The 20,051-nt window shown below is 46.5% G+C and overlaps 1 protein-coding gene across 4 annotated transcripts in view; it reads right to left on the reverse strand.

Annotated features, from left to right (window-relative positions):
* Window positions 1–15,747: 15,747 nt before the first annotated feature.
* LOC147111553 (palmitoyl-protein thioesterase ABHD10, mitochondrial-like) overlaps window positions 15,748–20,051 on the reverse strand; it is a 60,824-nt gene continuing 56,520 nt past the window's right edge. For all 4 annotated transcript variants that reach the window (XM_085998623.1, XM_085998624.1, XM_085998625.1 and 1 more), the window contains 2 exons: window positions 19,768–19,905; window positions 15,748–17,370 (listed from right to left, as the gene is read on the reverse strand). In XM_085998623.1, coding sequence (XP_085854749.1) covers window positions 17,029–17,370; window positions 19,768–19,905 — 480 coding nt within the window. In that variant the 3' untranslated portion in view covers window positions 15,748–17,028. The remainder of the gene's footprint in view (window positions 17,371–19,767; window positions 19,906–20,051) is intronic.

The raw sequence follows: 20,051 nt of genomic DNA on the forward strand, positions 1-20,051 counted from the left end.
CTCCGCTCCGTTCGCTCAGCACCCCTGCTGAAGAACGATACAACAAGAGCCATCAAGCTACCAGGAACATCATTGAGCACACAATCGGCGTGCTCAAGCAATGGATCCGCTGTCTGGACCACTCTGGAGGAGCCCTGCAGTACTCGCCTGAGCGAGTCTCCCACTTCGTTGTTGTCTGCTGCATGCTGCATAACCTGGCAATCCTCAGGAGCCAGCCAATGCCAGCGGGCCTTGGAGCACCAGCAGAGGAGGAGGAGGAGGAGCAGCAGCACCAAGACGGGAGGGAGGCACAAAGTGCAAGGGCCGTCCATCAAAGGCTTATCGCAAGTCACTTCTAGGCCCCCTCTGAGGGAATGGCTTATGCCATTCAAAGAACCTGAATGGAACCATGCCGCAACCCCTAAGCCGGTCAAGGCAACAATGAGTGCAAAGAGCAAACATGCACATTTTGAATTAACACACTTCTTTATTAACAAAACTGTGTATCCTTCCCGCATGACAAAGTAATAGAAAGAAAGACAGAAAGAAACAGTGAATCACATAACTGGCTCTCACAACCTGTCCAAAACAGTAATAAAGATATGACCATGATCCTCGGCCTTCAAAAAAACAATGAACCACATTTTGCCACACCTTCTACTTTAAGCCCTTCGAGGGTGATCTGCTTCCCTTGCGAAATTGCCCCCTTCCCACCCTGCAGCTCCTCCGCACTGGGACCCCAGTGGCTGCAGCAAGGCTGGGGGAAGGCTGCTGAGTGTCAGAAACTGAGACTGCAGATGCCCTTGAGGGATGGCCTGGACCAGCTCTGGGCCTGGAGGGCCTGGCTGCTGACTGCTCCAACTCTGCATGGGCGGCAGCAGTCTGTCTGACAGGTGGTGGCAACTGCAGTGGAGAAGTGACAGTGCTGGCAGCAGGAATGCTGTCATCCTGAGAGAGTACAGCAACTCCCCACTCGACCGACACACTGGCACTCCCACAGGGCAGCACTTCAGCATGCGCAGCAATCTGCGGGAGCAGATTGCTGGCCTGCTGCAGCGCGGTGAGAGCCCCGGGGAAATCTGCCCGATCCAGCGAGGGTGGCAGCAGTTAGTGCTTGCGTGGCCTCAATCTGCATCTGTATGAGACCACCCACTGATTACATTGCAGCACTTAGCATTTGCGTGGCAGACGCCTGTGCTGCACCGAAGTCCTGGACACTCCTTGCCAGTGACTCAATGGATTCGGGCATCCTTGCCACTGCAGCCATGAGCTCAGTGTGCCTTTGCTCCGCCTGGGCGCTCATTTCTACGACGAGCAGCACTGGAGGCCATGCTCTTCCTCCGGGGAGAAGGCCCCCGAGCTTCCCTACCCCCCTCGCATTGCTGCAGCCCGCTGGGTCCTGGAGCTTCACCCTCATCAGACCATTCCTCCCCACTCCCCTCCAGGGAAGGCGTGTCCCCAGTATGGCCATGGGCTGCCTCAGCAGAGGGTTGTGCTGATGATCCGGCTTCCTCTTCCTCCTCGCCTTCAGATTCACTCCCAGTGGCAGCTTGAGGGCCCGCCTCCTCACCTGGTGAATCAGCATCTGAAAGTAGTGTAGTGTATGTAACCGTTCTACCTTTAAGAGAACTATTGTATGTAACCGTCCACCTTTAAGAGAACTATTTTAGGTGTTGCACTACTTTATCTTGGCTGCGGTATACTGTAATACCGGTGGTGACCACACCGGTCTATAAGTGCTGTGTAATGAGTGATTGGGCAGATTCGCCCTGACCTTCGAATAGTAAAGTCCTGTTAAAGTTTACTCTTGTAGTCTGTGTAATAATTTGCAATATAACACACAGATTTTACAGTGGCGACGAGTTCGATCTTACCCTGCGGCAACGATACATCCGAAGCAGTTAACGAGCGTCGAGAAGAGGCATCCGCCCTCGTCGTTCTGCTGAGAGAAGACTCGAGTCTGCATAGCAAGGAAGAAGGAAGAATTCAGACACGAAGCCTTCCATCAGCAACAGGCAGTGATCGTCCCTTCTGTCACGATGGCGAGTGAGCCGATCAGCCACGAGAAGCAAGTCGGCCACGTTGACTGTGAGTAGGGGGGAAATAAAAAGAAACGGAGGATAAGGGCGGTGAACTCGACCACGGTCGGGGGAAAGGAGCCGGACAGAAGTCGGGGCCAGAGACGCTGAGACTGGGGCAGCGTAGGGCACGGAAGCCACGGTACAAGCGGGAATGCAGCCGGTGTGAGAGACCGGGCTACAAGTGGGAACGCAGCCGGTGTGAGAGACCGGGCTACAAGCGGGCTGGGAGACACAACAGCGTCGTGAGACAGCTCGACCGCGACCGGCGAAAAAGGCCGGGCAGCTACCGAGGCTGCGAGGCGCTGCGACCGGGATCGTAAGGCGCGGGAAGAAATAAAATAACAATAAATAAATAAAACCGCGGAGAACTCAGCCGCAGCCGGGGGAGGAAAGGACCGGACTGCGAGAGGGCTGGGAGGCGCGATTGGAAGCCGCTGAGGGAGAGACAGAGCCCAAGCGAGCGGGAGAGACAGAGCCCGAGCGAGGGGGAACGGGACCGAGCGAGGGAGACCGAGCGAGATTCTGCCCAGCGGCTGGAACTGTTCGCCACCAACGGGTTGTCCCCAGCGCCGGTTGCCCTGCCGAGAAAAGGGAACAAGGAACGCACTGAAGCCGGCGCGCAGGCTGCGAACCCCGAAAGCCAGCGGTCGTCGCCCGAGAGCAAAGCTTACCCCTCCTGCCAGGGGAAGAAACGCGGGAAGCCACCAGTAGGCGGGGAAGAAGACAGGAGCAGGAAACCGCCATTTTGAAAGTGGGTGGGGAAGAAGACAAGCGCGGGAAACCGCCATTTTTGGAAAAAAAAAGTAACGAACAAATTCATTGTTGTTTCTCAGAAAGATAGTGAAGATGCCTAAGCATGGTAACATCAACGACTTCGATTCCGAGGTGGAAGATTGGGCCACGTATGTAGAACGCATCGAGATATATTGTGAGGCCAATAAAATAGCAGATGATGATAAAGCTCTAACCTTACTAAACTCAATGGGGGCGAAGACATACGGGCTATTGAAGCATCTTCTATCACCAGCTAAACCGACGGATCAGACTTTCGCTAATATTGTTGCTGTCCTGAAGGATCATTTGAACCCCACACCGCTGATGTTGGCGGAACGATTCAAATTTTATGCGAGAATGCAACGGAAAGAGGAAAGCAACGCGGAATACTTGGTTGAACTGCGTAGATTAGCGAAATACTGTCAGTTTGGGGAAAATCTGACAGAGGCATTGAGAGACAAGTTCGTGTGCGGGTTGTCAAAGGAAGGAACACAAAAGCGACTGCTAGAAGAGAACGATCTTACACTTGATAAGGCTGTCCTTATTGCAGCATCGCATGAAGCCGCAGCGAGAGGCACTGCAGAAATGCAGCTGAAGGCAGCGGTACTCAGCGTGGATCAAATGACTTCGGGTACAACAAAATGTTATCGTTGTGGGAAGACAACACATGACCAGAACCAATGCTGGTTTAAAAACCAGGAATGTAGAAAATGTGGCAAGCTTGGTCACATAGCTAAAGTATGCCGGTCAGGAAAGAAGACCAGCAACAAAAAAAAGTCACCGCAGGAAAAGTACAGCAAGGTACATAAGGTGGCTGAGAAGAGTTCGGATGAACAGAATTCGGATTCAGACCCAAACGGCCAGGAACTGGGTAGTCTGAGAATTCACAATGTGAGTAAGGAAGCTGACCTACAAACTATCTGGGTCATGCTAAAAATAGCCGGAGTCCAAGTAAAAATGGAATTGGACACAGGATCAGCCCTATCAGTCATAAATCGAAGGGATTACAACCGGCTATTCTCACATATACCCTTGAGAGATACCAAGATCGTATTGCAGACATACACGGGGCATAAAGTATACCCCATCGGAAAGATAAAAGTCAAGGTGAGAGACAAGGGCAAAGAACACCAAGGAATGGACTTACATGTACTACCTGAGGGAGGTCCACCACTTCTGGGGCGGGAGTGGATCAGGGAAATAAACATGGAATGGCACTACCTAAAAGCAATAATGAGTGAGAACTCGGTGAAGACAATCAGCTCAGACTCTGAAACTGATGATGATAAGTCCAGCCCAGGTGCGAAAGACAAGTCTAAAATGGACTTGCTGACTAAGGTTGGAAAAACGAAGGAGGGCATAAATGCTTATGCTTCAGAGGAGAACAAAGTTTCAGAACAGAATTCCACTGAACAACAACAACATAGTTTGACAGAGAATTCTGAGTCTGTCCAGTTTAGACATGCACAATTCTGAGGAACACCGGGCTCGAACTCAACTCCATTTCAAATTACAACAGCAATTAGAACAATTAAGTTGCCGTCTTGAGCAAGAGATGAAAGCAATGAAAAAGTTCTTTGACACAGAGTGGGAGAATCTGGAAAGACAACAGAAGCAGCTGATGGAGAAAAGGGAGCAGGAGCACACAAACCGTCTGCGCGAGGAGGCCAAACGAATCAAAGCTGATTCGGTTTCTGAAGGTGCGTGCTATAATCTGGTGGAGCAAGATGTTCAGCAACTGAAGGCGCTTGTTAGCAGGTTGCAGGCAGAAAAGGCTGATTTGGTCGCCATGAATTCCGAGCTCCTACTGAAGTTGGGTGCAGCATCACCGGACGATTCATTTGTGGAAATTCGAATGGTGGAGGCTGCGGATGATGGCGAAGTAGAAACAGCAAAGGAGCCCCAGGGCAAGGTTATAAACATCCCTGCAGCTACTGGGAAACGGATGATGTCAGAAGAGTTAACGGTCAGCCAACTCCTTCATATGCTGAGGGACAAGACTCTGAAATGGGAACAATTTGAACATGAGCTTAAATCTTCAAAGGAGAGGGGTTTGGAGCTCTCAAACGTTATTGAAATAGCTGAGGTTGCAACACAGACTGAGAAGATGGCAGCAGAGCAACCCTTGGATGCCAAAAGTACGCTGACTCACGTCAATGTTGAACAACAGAATGCTGAAACAGCTGCTCCAGTAGAGGGATTGAATAATACGATCAATCAATCTCCAAATGAAGTTGAAGTATTGAAATCACGAATGAGGTCATTAGTAAAAGACTTGCAGGAAGCCCAGAAAAAGCTGGAGGAAGCTGAACACATGAAGAAGTCTCTTCAGGAGAGATGTCTGGATTTGGAACAAAAGCTGACTAACGTCCAGCTGGGCATGGAGGAAATAAAAGACCCTCTCGCTGGCCTAGCTCAGGACGACACCGATTATTACCATGTCCTGTTGAACGACACCGAATATAACGATGACCTGTTCTGCCCAGCTTGTGGGGAAATCTTCCGAAGTACAAAAACCCTGAAGAATCACAAAAAGTCTAAGAAACACCGGGAGATGGTGGCGCTGCTAAGGCAACAGGAGAAAGAGGAGGAGGAACTGTGCATGCGGCTGGCAGTGGAGCACAGAGAGTCTCCAAGAAGCAGGAAAGGAAAAGACGAAACAGAAGAAGATGACCCATCTGAACCATTATCACCCCTACCAGATCATGCACATGGTCCCTCCGAACGGAACCAAATCAGTTTGGAAGTAGAAAAACTTCCCAAGGTACTCAAGCTTGTAGAAGTCAGCAATGCTGGTTCAGAAGTGACGGAAGTTCAAGCTGTTAAGTCCAGTGAAGGACTATTGGATGAGTCACCCCAGCAAAGTGAACCGACTACACCACAGGGAACTGCTACACCACCGAGGCGTTGTCCAGACCGAGTCAAGAAGCACAGGAGGCGCCTCCACAGAGACTGAATCTGTGAACTGTTTTCCGCAGAGACTGAATCTGTGAACTGTTTTCCACAGAGACTACATCTGTGAACTGTTTTTACATGAAGTTGGATATATGTTATGATGTTATGTTTAATGGGGAATAAGTATGTTGTAAGCTAAAAAGGGAGGATTGTAGTGTATGTAACCGTTCTACCTTTAAGAGAACTATTGTATGTAACCATCCACCTTTAAGAGAACTATTTTAGGTGTTGCACTACTTTATCTTGGCTGCGGTATACTGTAATACCGGTGGTGACCACACCGGTATATAAGTGCTGTGTAATGAGTGATTGGGCAGATTCGCCCTGACCTTCGAATAGTAAAGTCCTGTTAAAGTTTATTCTTGTAGTCTGTGTAATAATTTGCAATATAACACACAGATTTTACAAGTAGGGAGGTACAAGAGTGGCTTTAGCATGAGGACAGGGTGGCAGCAAGGGAGGAATGAGTGCAGCGATGTACTGATTTGGATCAAGAGTGTCAAAGGATGCTGTTGTGAGGAACAAGTGGAAGGAGAGAGGTCAAAAAGGTGATGATCTTACCATTGCTGGCCAGAACGGGGTCGGCGTCTCCAGTGGCGACGGGGCCAATCATCCGGCTTGCCACAATCCGGTGGACTCGCTGCTCCAGATTGGTCAGGGCTTGCACGTGAGGCCAGCCTCCCCCGGTCCGTTGCTGCTGTCTCCTATTATGTGCCAGCTTGCCCTGCAAGAAGAAGGACGGGGTCTGAGTAAAGATGCAGCCATGATCTTGGCTGAAATGCCTCCCATAGTGGAATAGCCCTTACTGTGTGCAGCCATGATCTTGGCTGAAATGCCTCCCATGGTGGAATAGCCCTTACTGTGTGCAGCCATGATCTTCGCTGAAATGCCTCCCATGGTAGAATAGGCCTTACTGTGTGCAAAGTGCTGAATGTGCATGTGAGTTTTCTGGAAGGGCCAAAGGTGTTGGAGGAGTGCTGGGCATTGGGGCTTTCAAGACCCTTTGGCCATAAAGCGAGATGGAGGGATGAAGAGGTTTCTGAAAAAGGCACTCACCCTGACGACCCGAGTCATGTCGTTGAACTTCTTCCTGCATTGCACAGGGGTCCTAGGCACCATGCTGCTGGAGGTCACTCTGTGAGCCACCTCCCTCCAAGCTTTTCGGTACTCGCTGGGCAGAGGCCTCCTGCCACTCTGCGGGTACAGGAGAGATCGCCTGCACTCCACCACGCCAACCAGAGCCTCCAAGGCCCCCTCGCTGAAACGCTGCGCTCGCTCCCTGGCCCTCTCCATGGTCCTTGGCTGCAGGATTTGGCAACAGGTCTGTCCAGGCCGAGATTCAGGGCTCCGATGCACAGGGTGCGGCTGCAAATCAAGATCGACCTTCCCCTTTAAGAGCTGACCAGAGCCAGTGTGTCTGTGTGCAACCGCCCTCTGAGTTAGCGCCTCACTCCTCTGGCTTAGCGCCTTAAGAGAGTCGTGCAGTGCCTGATTTAGTGCTGCAATCGGCTCCAGAGGCGAGACAGACCAATTTCGCAGTAGGTTGCGATAATTTGCGCCGGGTGCAAAACTTTACGCCCGGCCGAGAATTGCGCCCCAAATGGGGCGATGCCGAATTTCTCCCCTTACTTTTGTCTTGAGTAGACAGAAGACTTTCTACTGTAAAGATATAACTATGACCCATTAGATTATTCAATTGTTCATTATTTAATAACTTCACCATATTTTAAATGAGATCAGCTGTGATAATGTACAGATTTCAATGATTGCAGCAGGTTTTTATGAAAGTATAAAATAATCCAATACCTAAAAGTGATAAGCAAATAGGGTCTGCTGTTTGCTTTCCTGAGTGTGTTATTGAAAACTTACCCAGACCTCAATGCATAAGCATTGTCAAAGGTATGGGGAATTAGGGCTCACCCATGAGATTGTTCCGAGAGCCAAAATAATCTGGGTTAAGGTTAGAAAATAGCCCTAAAATGTACAATCCCATTAAGCCTTTGGAATGCACAGTGAATTCAGCGTAGACACAAGAAATATGCATAGTAATGGTAAAAATGCATAAGTGACAATTCCATGGAATTCGGCACATCTACCTTTTAGGAATTTCTTCATTCTTTGAATAATATTCATCTTCTGCACACTGCATTCACACCAGATCGTGGCCACAGGCTTTACATGTAGAGGTTTTCTGGTTAATCAATTTCAGTTAGGCTTTTAAGTAAAAATTACAAAGGCCCAAGTGTTTGGTGTTCAATAGGACATGGAAGTAGAAAACTGCATGCAGCACTACAACATAATTTCAATGTACTGTACATGCTAAGCACAGTCCCTTCAGAATCTTTCAAGCTAGGTTTTACTCCTAGTGAATGAAATATGCTTATCAATCATGCAGAGAGAAAGAAACTGAACTACAAGATTGTGGGAATGAGTGGCTCAGAGTAAAACTGAACCAAAAGCAAGTGCTGGAGCATGTTACAGACTGTTGGTAATGCCACAATGATTAAACTTAAAAGCCCTAGTAGTTTCTGCTGTCACTGTGCACAAACTTCTACTGTTCTGTACATGTCCTACTGGTTTAATTTCTTCGCTAATTTGGAATTGTTTCCCCTCCTATTTTTCTTATTCTATTAATATGCTGGCCCCTCTTACTTTTCAGTTCAGATAAAGGCTGTGGACCAGACATGTTGGCTGCCTGTTTCCTTCACAGATGCTGACTTGCCGACGGTGTGCTTCCAACTTTGTGCTTTCGTTTGATTTCCTGCATTTTTCTCTTTATTTGTATATTTATAATCTCCTGTTCAACTCTTATATGGGCCCATCAGTGTTTTACCTTCCTCCCTCAACAATCTTCTTGCTGTTATAACATTGGAATGTTTATAGCATAATGGGACAGTAATTCCTCCCCAAACGCGTGAGTACGGACGGGGTACTCATGCGTCTGGCCGGAGGAAATGCCGGTTTTCAGCATGCACAGCGCATGCGCTGAAAACCGGCATTTCCTCTCCTCTAACCCAAGAGGTGAAGAGGCTAGCGCGTGCGCTGTAGGGGGCAGCGCGTGCGTCTTGGATTTCCTCTGTTTTGGGGGATTTGCGCATGTGTAAAGGCCTCCGGTCTTTACGCTTGTAAAAAGCACACGTAAGTATTTATTTTTACAGGTAAGTGGTGTTTTAGTGCAATTTAGAATTTTTTTTCCACAGGTTTATTATTTTAAAGAATCTACAATAAGGTAAGTTTAGTTTTAGACCCTTTTTATTAAAAATTTATTTTTTTCAAAAATAATTGTTTAAATTATTTTTTTAAACTTATTTATACTTAATTTAATGATTGGGATGTTTTTTTTTAATTTTATTTAAAGTTTAAATAGTGTTTTGGGGTGCAGTACTTCTCATGAGTTTGACAGTTCTTACTCTCAAACTTATGAATGAAGTTTCCCCTCCCCTGATTGACTGAACAGTGCTCACCTGATCCCAGCCGGCACATTGCACTAACTACGCCGCTGGGTCAGGTTAGCACAGCGCGCCGACATCAGAACCTGGCCACTGACAGGAAATCCACTGCGGGCCAGGTTTCAGATGTCGGCGCGCCGGGTAAGTGCACATCGGGGGCTTGCACGCGCGGCAAGCCCCCGACACCAAGTTCTGGGCCAATGTTGCAATAATTTGTTGCAGTCTGCTTGTAACTGCAGATATGTCCTTATCCAAAATAACAACAGAAAATGCTGGAAATACTCAGCAGGCCAGGCAGCATTCGTGGAGGGACGCTGCCTGGCCTGCTGAGTATTTCCAGCATTTTCAGTTGTTATTTCAGATTTCCAGCATCCACAGTATTTTGCTATTATGTGTCCTTATCCAGTTATCTTGGCACTGCTAATTTTTTTGACCTGCCTCTGTATACTCTTTGGCCTAGAAATTGGGTATAGCCCCGCTTGGGGCGTTACAATTGGCGCAGCGCAAAGTTTATAGCCAGACGCAACTTATCACCACCTGGCGCGATATTGGGTTGCATCGCCTCTGAAGGTGATTGAGGTGCAAATTCAGGCGTTACACAGGACTCCTAAGGCGCTAAACTTCCAGCGCAACCCAATATTGGAGCGGACGGGCGCAGCGCAGGTGCTCTCAATTACCGATGACCACGAGACTTCCAGGTGCCGGCCAGCTCTTAAAGGGGTGGGTCAGTCAGCTTCAGCATCCACACTCTGCGCCTTAGAGTCATAGAGTCATAGAGTTATACAGCACAGAAAGAGGCCCTTCAGCCCATCGTGTCTGCGCTGACCATCAATCCCTGTCCAGTCTAATCCCATTTTCCAGCATTTGGTCCATAGCCTTGTATGCAATGGCATTTCAAGTGCTCATCCAAATGCTTCTTGAATGTTATGAGGGTTCCTGCCTCTACCACCCTTTCAGGCAGTGAGTTCCAGATTCCAACCACCCTCTGGGTGAAAAAGTTCCTCCTCAAATCCCCTCCAAACCTCCTGCCCCTTACCTTGAATCTATGCCCCCTTGTTATTGACCCCCCTACTAAGGGGAAAAGTTCCTCTTTATCTACCCTATCTATGCCCCTCATCATTTTGTACACCTCAATCAGGTCCCCCCTCAGCCTTCTTTGCTCCAAGGAAAACAACCCCAGCCTGTTTAGTCTTTCTTCATAGCTGAGGCGCTCCATCCCAGGTAACATCCTGGTGAATCTTCTCTGCACCCTCTCCAAAGCAATCACATCCTTCCTAGTGAGGCGACCAGAACTGCACACAGTACTCCAGCTGTGGCCTCACCAGCGTTTTGTACAGCTCCATCATAACCTCCCTGCTCTTATATTCTATGTCTCGGCTAATGAAGGCAAGTATCCCATATGCCTTTTTAACCACCTTATCTACCTGTTCCGCTGCCTTCAGGGATCTATGTACATGTACACCAAGGTCCCTCTGACCCTCTGTACTTCCTAGGGTCCTACCACTCATTGTGTATTCCCTTGCCTTATTTGTCTGTCCAAAATGCATCACCTCACACTTTTCAGGGTTAAATTCCATTTGCCACTTTTCCGCCCATCTGACCAACCCGTTTATATTGTCCTGTAGCCTGAGGCTTTCCTCCTCGCAATTTACCACCCCACCAATTTTTGTGTCATCTGCAAACTTACTGATCATACCTTTTACATTCTCATCCAAATCATTTATGTAGATCACAAACAGCAAGGGTCCCAGCACCGATCCCTGAGGTACCCCACTGGACATATGCTTCCAGTCACAAAAGCAACCTTTGACCATCACCCTCTGCCTCCTGCCACTCAGCCAGTTTAGGATCCAACGCGCCAAGGCACCCTGGATCCCATGGGCTCTTACCTTCTTGACCAGTCTCCAATGCGGAACTTTGTCAAAAGCTTTACTGAAATCCATGTAAACCACATCCACAGCATTTCCCTCATCCACACACCTAGTCACCCCGTCGAAAAATTCAATCAGATTGGTCAGACATGATTTACCCTTGACAAAGCTATGCTGACTATCCCCGATTAATCCTTGCCTCTCCAAGTGGAGACTAATTTTGTCCCTCAGAATTTTTTCCAATAATTTCCCTACCACAGATGTTAGGCTCACTGGCCTGTAATTCCCTGGTTTATCCCTGCTACCCTTCTTGAATAATGGTACTACATTAGCTGTTCTCCAGTCCTCTGGTACATCCCCTGTGGCCAGAGACGTTCTGAAAATTTGTGTCAGAGCCCCTGCAATCTCCTCCTTTGCCTCACACAACAGCCTGGGATACATCTCGTCCGGGCCTGGGGATTTATCCACTTTTTGGCCTGCTAAAACCGCTAGTACCTCCTCCCTCTCGATGCTAATATGTTCAAGTATGTCACAGTCCCCTTGCCCGATTTCTATGTCTACATCGTCTTTCTCCATTGTGAACACAGATGCAAAAAATTCATTTAAAACCCCGCCTACATCATCTGGCTCTACACACAGCTTGCCACTTTGGTCCCTAATGGGCCCTACCCTTTCCCTGGTTATCCTCTTGCCCTTAATATACTTATAAAACATCTTAGGATTTTCCTTTATTTTGCTCGCCAGTGTTATTTCATGGCCCCTCCTTGCCCTCCTAATTTCTTTTTTAAGTATGCCCCTGCACTTTTTATACTCCTCTAGGGCTTCCTCCGTCTTTAGTCTTTTGTAACTGCCAAAAGCCCCCCTTTTTTTCCAAATGCATTTTTGTATATCTCGTCATCCAAGGTTCCCTTTGCTTGTTGGTCCCACCCTTGACCTTTACAGAAACATGTTGGCATTGTACTCTCACTATTTCCCTTCTGAAAGTCTCCCACTGCTTTGATGCGGATTTTCCTATAAGTAGCTGCTCCCAGTCCACTTTGGCCAGATCCTGCCTTATCATATTAAAATCGGCCTTTCCCCAATTTAGAACCCTTATTTCCGGGCCGTCTTTGTCTTTTTCCATGACCACCTTAAATCTCACCGAATTATGGTCACTGTCGCCAAAATGCTCTCCTACTGACACTTCCACCACTTGCCCGGCTACATTCCCCAGAATTAGGTCCAGTACCGCCCCCTCTCTTGTAGGACTTTCTACATGTTGGCTCAAAAAGCTCTCCTGGATGCACTTTAAGAATTCTGCACCCTCTAAGCCTTTCACACTCTGACTATCCCAATTTATATTGGGGAAGTTGAAATCCCCCACTATTATTACCCTATCATTTTCGCACTTCGCTGAGATTTGCCTACCTATCTGTTCCTCTATCTCCCCCTGACTGTTTGGGGGCCTATAGTACACTCCCAGCAAAGTGCTTGCCCCCTTTTTGTTTTTAAGTTCTACCCATATGGCCTCATTAGAGGAGCCCGCTAATATATCGTCCCTCCTTACAGCAGTAATTGACTCCTTAATTAATATTGCAACACCCCCTCCCCTTTTACACCCCCCTCTGTCTCGCCTGAAGATTCTATACCCCGGAATATTGAGCTGTCAGTCCTGACCCTCCCTCAACCATGTCTCCGTGATAGCAACAATATCGTACTCCCATGTGTTCAGCAACAACTTCAGTTCATCCACCTTATTTGCAAGACTCCTTGCATTAAAATAAATGCCTTCCAGCCTTGCCATATTCCCTTTTGCCTTCACATATTTGCTCTGCCTTCCCAGCTGACTTGTTTTTTCCTCCGTATTTGGCTGTAAATCACCCCCTACTATAGTTTCACTCTGTATCCCATCCCCCTGCCATTAGTTTAAACCCCCCCCAACAGTGCTAGCAAACCTCCCCGCAAGGATATTGGTCCCCCTCTGGTTCAGGTGTAAACCGTCCGACTTGTACAAGTCCCACCTTTCCCAGAAGCAGACCCAGTGATCCAGGAAACTAAAGCCCTCCCTCCTACACCATCCCTTTAGCCACGCATTCATCTGTTCTATCTTCCTATTCCTATACTCACTAGCACGTGGCACCGGGAGTAATCCAGAAATTACAACCTTTGAGGTCCTGCTCTTTAATCTTCCACCTAGCTCCTTAAATTCTTGCTGCAGGACCTCATCCCTCTTTTTACCTATGTCGTTGGTACCAATGTGGACCACGACCTCTGGCTGTTCACCCTCCCCCTCCAGAATGGCCTGCAGCCGCTCAGTGACATCCTTGACCCTGGCACCAGGGAGGCAACAAACCATCCTGGATTCACGTCTACGGCCACAGAAACGCCTATCTGTTCCCCTTACTATAGAATCCCTTACCACTATTGCTCTCCCACTCTTTTTCCTCCCTTCCTGGGCAGCAGGAGCATCCCCAGTGCCAGGAAGTTGGCTGCTGCTGCCTTCCCCTGGTGAGTCATCCCCCTCAACAGTATCCAAAGCGGTATACCTGTTTGAGGGGGGAATGGTCACAGGGGTCTCCTGCACTACCTGCCTGCTTCTATTGCTCCGCCTGGTGGTCACCCATTTCCCTTCTTCCTGTGCAGCCCTACCCTGCGGTGTGACCAACTCACTAAACATGTTGCAGGCCTCAGAATCGGCGCAGGACCTTCTCTGGCGCTAAAAACTTGGACCAGATGGAGGTGGTGAGACAGAGCGCTTCACCAATGAGGCTCTGGAGCAATTGGTGGCTGCAGTGGAGCGGCGGCGAGCTGTTCTCTACCCAGACAATGGCAGGAGGCCGAATCATAAGGACTACTGATGAGCTTGGAGGGATGTATGCCAGAGGGTCAACTCCAGCAGCATGGTGACCAGGAGCCCTGTCCACTGCAGAAAGAAATTCAACGAGCTCAGTCGGGTTGTGAGGGTGGGTGTTGTTTCTGCAAACTTCTGCATCCCTTTATTTGCACCTGACTTTATGGCTACAGGGTGGGCTGTGCCCCATTGGCCTTCTTCCAGCAAGCACCCATGGCCCTTTCTGGGCACACATGCACATTTGACTCAAGGCGTCATGTAAGGGCTCTTGCACCATGGGGGGCATGAGATGATCACTCAGGGCATCAGGTAACATAACTTCCCCTCCTTTCCCCTGCAGTCCAAGCTGGCGAGGATTGGCAAAGACCAGCTTCGCACCGGTGGAGGACCTCCACAAGTGGTCACTCACGGATCTCGAGGAGAGAGTCCACCAGATTCTTGGAGGACGTCTGAATGGTCCTGTAACCACTGCAGCTGCCGACCCCATTGTCGACAGCGATGGTAAGGTTCTCACCTTTTACAACTGTCTCCTTCCACTTGTTCCCCTCACCAGCATGCTTTCTCACTGTGGACCCATGTCATAGCCTTGCCGCAATCTGGCACCCCTTGCTGCCAAGCTGTCCTTTTGCTAAAGCCACTCCTCCACCTCCCTGCTTTCAGATGCTGCATCACCAGCTCGGGAGCCGGGCCCTCAAGCTGCCAGTGCCTCTGAAGGCTCAATGAGAAAATTCCTGTCCAGCAGGTCAGCAACTCTTTCCAGCAACGATCAGAATGGCCAGCCCAAATGGCTGCAGCTTTTATACTAGTGCTGTCCCCTTTAAATAGCGCCCCCCGAGTCCGAGAAGGGCCTGGGAACGCTCCATCCAACGGTCACTAATAGCGCCGGGCGGAAAGGTTGCGGGCGCCACCGAATATCTGGTCCGGGGCGCCAAAAAGGCGTTGCACACTGAAATGACGTCATGATCTGCCTGCGCACGCGGGCACGCGCAAAGAGTTAGCGCCGGCGCTAAAAGGATACTCAATATGGGAGGTGGCGCTATATTCACTGCGCCTGCCCAAAAATTGGGTAACGCCCCAATTCTCGGGCTCTTTCGGCGCTAATCGCTGGCGCTACCAACCGAATTTCTCGGCCACTAACTCAACCCAATGGTTATCCTCTCCCTTCTTCTTACATTTCAGTCATTGTCCCTTTTTAAAATCTTGGTTGATCCACATTTGAAGCATTTTGTAAACTTTGCTCTTGTTGTATTTAGGTATATCCTTGTCCCATGTGTCTGTACTCATCTTGTGTGCTCTGTATGATGTTCTTTAGGAACAGGATTGGGATTATAGGGATATGTATAGACAAAGGCCATTAAATACCAGACTCTTCATTTTCAATTGAAGTAATACATTACTACAATTTCATCTAGAAAGCACCACCAGCAGCAAAATGACCAAAACAAGATGCTAAATTTACTGCAGAATGGTAGATATTAGGAATTGAATCTGATTAAATTAACATTTTAAATACATAATTGCGCTGTAATTATAATTTAACAATGAAATTCCCAAGTTACTACTGCATCTTTTTTTTTTCCCAATTTTTAGCTTTCTTACCTCTTACTATTCCTCTCATGCCCCTGCACAACTAAAACTACAATTGTTGAATTTTTCTCTGTAGCTTGTCCATATTTTACCCTGCTTTAAAACATTTTAAAGACACTCTTCGGCCACGTGAAGACATGCTTCATTCATGAACCAATAAAGATCAATGTGCCACAAAGCAAAATGACCACAGCAGAAAACAAAAACAGCATCAGTGCAAGTTCAGAGTTTTCTTTTCCAGTTTAATTATTTGAAACGAGTAGCAAAAAATCACAACTGCCAAGGGGGTAGTAATATAAACATGTTAAATCTAAACAATCAACATATAAACAAATAAAATTATTTGGACAATGTGCTTAAAATTGCATTGATTACTGTCTATATCAAGTTATAAAGCAAGACGTCCTTTAAAAAAAACTTTTGTATAGGGCTGACCCTCCAGTTTCCAAGGAGGACTGTCAAAGTTTTCCTATTTAATCAAAGTGAACAGAAACAATGGTACAGGCCGCAGCCAACCTTGAGTTGTTAATTTGGCCAGCACTCTGTAAAACCCAATCTCAGCCCTTAGCCTCTGAGGACAGGTGATATTTTATGCTGTAATATTTCATGTTACACTGGAGCTTTCATAAAAATCAGATTTATTATGGAATCGAGTATTCATTGTAGACGTTCAGGATAAACTATTTCCTCTCCATTCAGTAGTTCCTCGATATAACACTCCTGAAAAAGCACCAACCTCCAAGGTACTGTGAAAGAACTAGGGATACATCACCAATAAAGAATTCATTAAATACTGAATGTTTTCCATGTGACTTCTAAAACCAGCTTCATAGATAAGGAAGGATATTAGCGTTACCAATTTATTTTTTCATGGGTGTTCTCAAGCATATTGTAGTAGAAAACGTAACTGTTATACAATGCAAGTTGAGACCTATGGCACAGATACTATAGAAATCAGTCACATATGATCATTTAATCAAAGTAAAACATAGTATGTACACAGGAAGAGAGTGTTGTAATACTGAATTGTAATTGGCAAACATGTCTGGCAACAGTATAGGATTCTTCTGATCAACACTGCTAGCATTCCCAACATTATCTATGTACAAATGCAGCATTTTGAGACATATCCCATTAATTGCACGTAAGACACAGTCGATTCCATTTAATTGACCAGACAATAGAACATTAAAACCATTGTCCAGCAAGCCTCAGCATTGCTGTAAAAAGAAACAGGTTCACTTATAAATCTTTAGTAATTGGATTACATGCTACACTGTTTACAGCTCAAACTGCATTTGGTCATTTTTTTCTGTTGATAACATAGAAGATTTTTTGCTCTAAAGGTACATATTCCAAAAGCACTTGTTAGGACCAGTTCAGTATAATTCTACAAACATAGGACATTCATGTCACAGGAATCGCCGATGCAAATGGCTTCCATCGGTTCAGTGTACTGCTAATTATATACATATATGGCACCAATTTCTAACCCTACCCATTTACGCCAACGTTGTAAGTTTGTCTATCAGATCATCGATTGTGTATACTATTAATTTGACATCATCTTTCTCACTCATTTGATGCTGTCCTTGTTTGCGAAGGATAAGGTCAACATCCGAACCAAGAACATTTTCAGCCACATTCAGTGAGATCTGCCAGGGAATATGGTCGTCCTTCAAACCGTGGATGAGCCGCACAGGACAGGTTATTGGAATGGTGCCGTGCAACACACAGTGATTTTCAGCATCTTTAAGAAAGGCGTAGGGGATCTTGTAAAATCCTGCATCCTTGTGCTGGTCTGGCAAATACCATTCACCTTTTGTTTCGATTTCTTTCTTTGTCTAACAGAAATAACAAGCAATTTAGAAAGTGTTGCAAAATTTTACAATGGATTATCATAATAGATTTTGTCAACAGTCATGATCCTCATTATCGGATAATAATCTGTCACATATAACTACCTGGAGTACTTAAACATCTACGGGACAGGAAATCCTCATTATTTGCTCATTAGAGTTGGTTAGGTTTAACAAACTGTTGGAATCAGGTAAGACAAAAGTAATTTTTAACAATATGCTTCCAATTTTGTGATATAACAATGTGTTATTAATGAACAGAGGGCTAATAACAAATTTCCTTTAAGAAAATTAATATTTGTCCACATCTCTTTCAAATGTTTGTTTCACATAACTTGTACCCTCACAGGGTTGAGCTCAGATTACCAAACGTCCGCAGAACAATTCCCTCTGACTGGTCTGAAATGGCGGTACCTTGCAGGAGCAGGAAATGCAAGATGTCCCAAACTTGCTTTCCTTACTGGCTAGCCCAAATTAAAGCTATGACACTGTGGATACATGCTTGATCAGATCATTCATGGTGGTAATGGAGCATGGTTTCACAAGGCCTGTTCCTATCTCCATAAGTTTTCATTCCAGCCAATAATGTCTCCGTTATAGAGACCTACCTACTTGTTCAACTATCTGGAACACTATTTACAGGGAAACACAGAACCCCTCGAACAAGATACAGAATTCAAAGTGACTATTAGAATATTTTAAAATTGTTTAAATGGTCAAAGTATCCCAGCCTGCATTGTTTTAGCATTTTTAGCCAGAAAGTGAATATGGAGAAAAGGGAAAGGTTTTTATTTCTCCGTGAACAAAAATGAGCTGAGGCATGAGAATCAGGCACCAAGATAAGGGGGAAGTTGCTAAAACACCACATACCACAGTAAGAGATGGTACAAGAGAGTCAGAATTATGGAAGGCTGCAAGTCCATTTGGCCTACGCATTAAACAAAGCTTGTAGAACAGATGAAGGCCAAAAGATTAAAAGCGGGATAAAAACCTCAATACGTGGCCTCAGCCAATGTGCATCTACACATACTGTTTTGCGTAGGTGCAGCCCAAGGTAGCCAAATAGTACAAGAATGGGTCATTTTTCCTCAAAGTTAGAGCACTCTTGGGACAGTCAGAAGTCGATGCACAAGGTTACAAGTCTGATCAGCTTGAATGAGACTTTGTGAACAAAACAGGTTGTATTAATTGTTTGCCACTTAATGTAATACCGTAGAACAATTGTATAAAACTAGTTATTAGTCAATGTATATTAAAGCTTGTTGTTTAAAACTACTCGGGCCTGAATTATGCAGAGGTTATTGTTACCAGACAAACAAACTTTTTGTTGTGACCATAACCACAGGAAATCCACCAACACTGGCCCATAAACCACATGAAGCCCAATAAGAACACGTGATTGAAGGCTTCCAGCACCGAGCTGGTCAGCAAGAGACATTTAGCCAATTGATGACCTTATCCCCTCCTCAAAGATCTCAGACACGGCTGTTAATCAAACCTCAGGTTGATTCCAGTTCTTTGATCTGTGTCCAGGTGGCTTGGGACCACACAAATACAATTTCCATTTGGAGACTGCTCACAACCTGATTGCAATTGAAGTGTCAAACTAAGTAACACTAGAATAGAACACCATCTAACTAGGAGATACCACAAGGTATTTGAGGGACAATGCATTTGATGTGACCAATTTCATATGCAGATGAAAATGGAAGTTTCCTCCATCTTGCAGAAAATAGCTAGCCATGACTGATCATGTACTGCATTAATCCCTTACATGGTATTTCTAGACAGAATCTAAAGTAAAATATTTAATGCAGGCAAAAATCCATTTTGTCAGTCAGCTTTTGCTAGTTTTCTAGGTTGGCATGTATGAATTAGTAGGGACATCCCAGACCTCTTGCTGCCCCATGCTAAACACAAGTTAGAGAGATACAGGTTGAACCCCGGTAATCCGGCACCCGACGGTCCGGCACCTTCAGTGGTCCGGCATGAGGAAGGTCCTGCTGTCACATTCCCTCCCTGGGATGAGTCCGGCTCGGGTCCCGGGACCGCCGCTGGGTCAGGAGCAGCACCTGGACCGCACAGCATCACCGACGGCTCAGCAGAGCGATGGAGCCCGAGCCCAAGCAGCGTTCACGTTCGAGGTTAGCTCGATCAGCAGTCAATCTCTATTTTGAATGAATGATTATTTTAATCAAAGGTTATGGATTATTCAGATTTTATCAGTTTGAAAAACCAACAGTTTAGTTGGGTGGGGTGGTGTGGAGAGAAGAGAAAGGACAAAGATAAATCGTTAAGCTTAAAATATACTAGAGTTTGTGGATTTCAAAAGACCACATGAAGCAAAAATAATTATAGCACAAGTTAATACGGTGCACTTACCTCCAAAGGAAGCTGTTTGAAAGCAGACACCAAATAATCAGCCCCTGTAGCTATGCCAACAAGCGCAGCTATCTTTTCTGGCCGTGCCAGTGCAGCTAGGAGCATCAGCCATCCACCCATACTGGAACCCACTAGAATCTTAAAAGAGAGGACAAATGCATTTACTATGCAGAATGAATGAGATACGTTGACTACTTGGCCAGACCAAGATGTTTTTTTCTCTCCCAACACCCCTCCCCCTACTTCTTTCTCCCAACTGTTCAAATATCAAAAAGAGATAAAGG

This window comes from Somniosus microcephalus, chromosome 10, assembly GCF_052327205.1.
Source record: "Somniosus microcephalus isolate GS21.2 chromosome 10, FLI_Smic_1.0, whole genome shotgun sequence".
In the NCBI taxonomy this organism is placed as follows: Eukaryota; Metazoa; Chordata; class Chondrichthyes; order Squaliformes; family Somniosidae; genus Somniosus; species Somniosus microcephalus.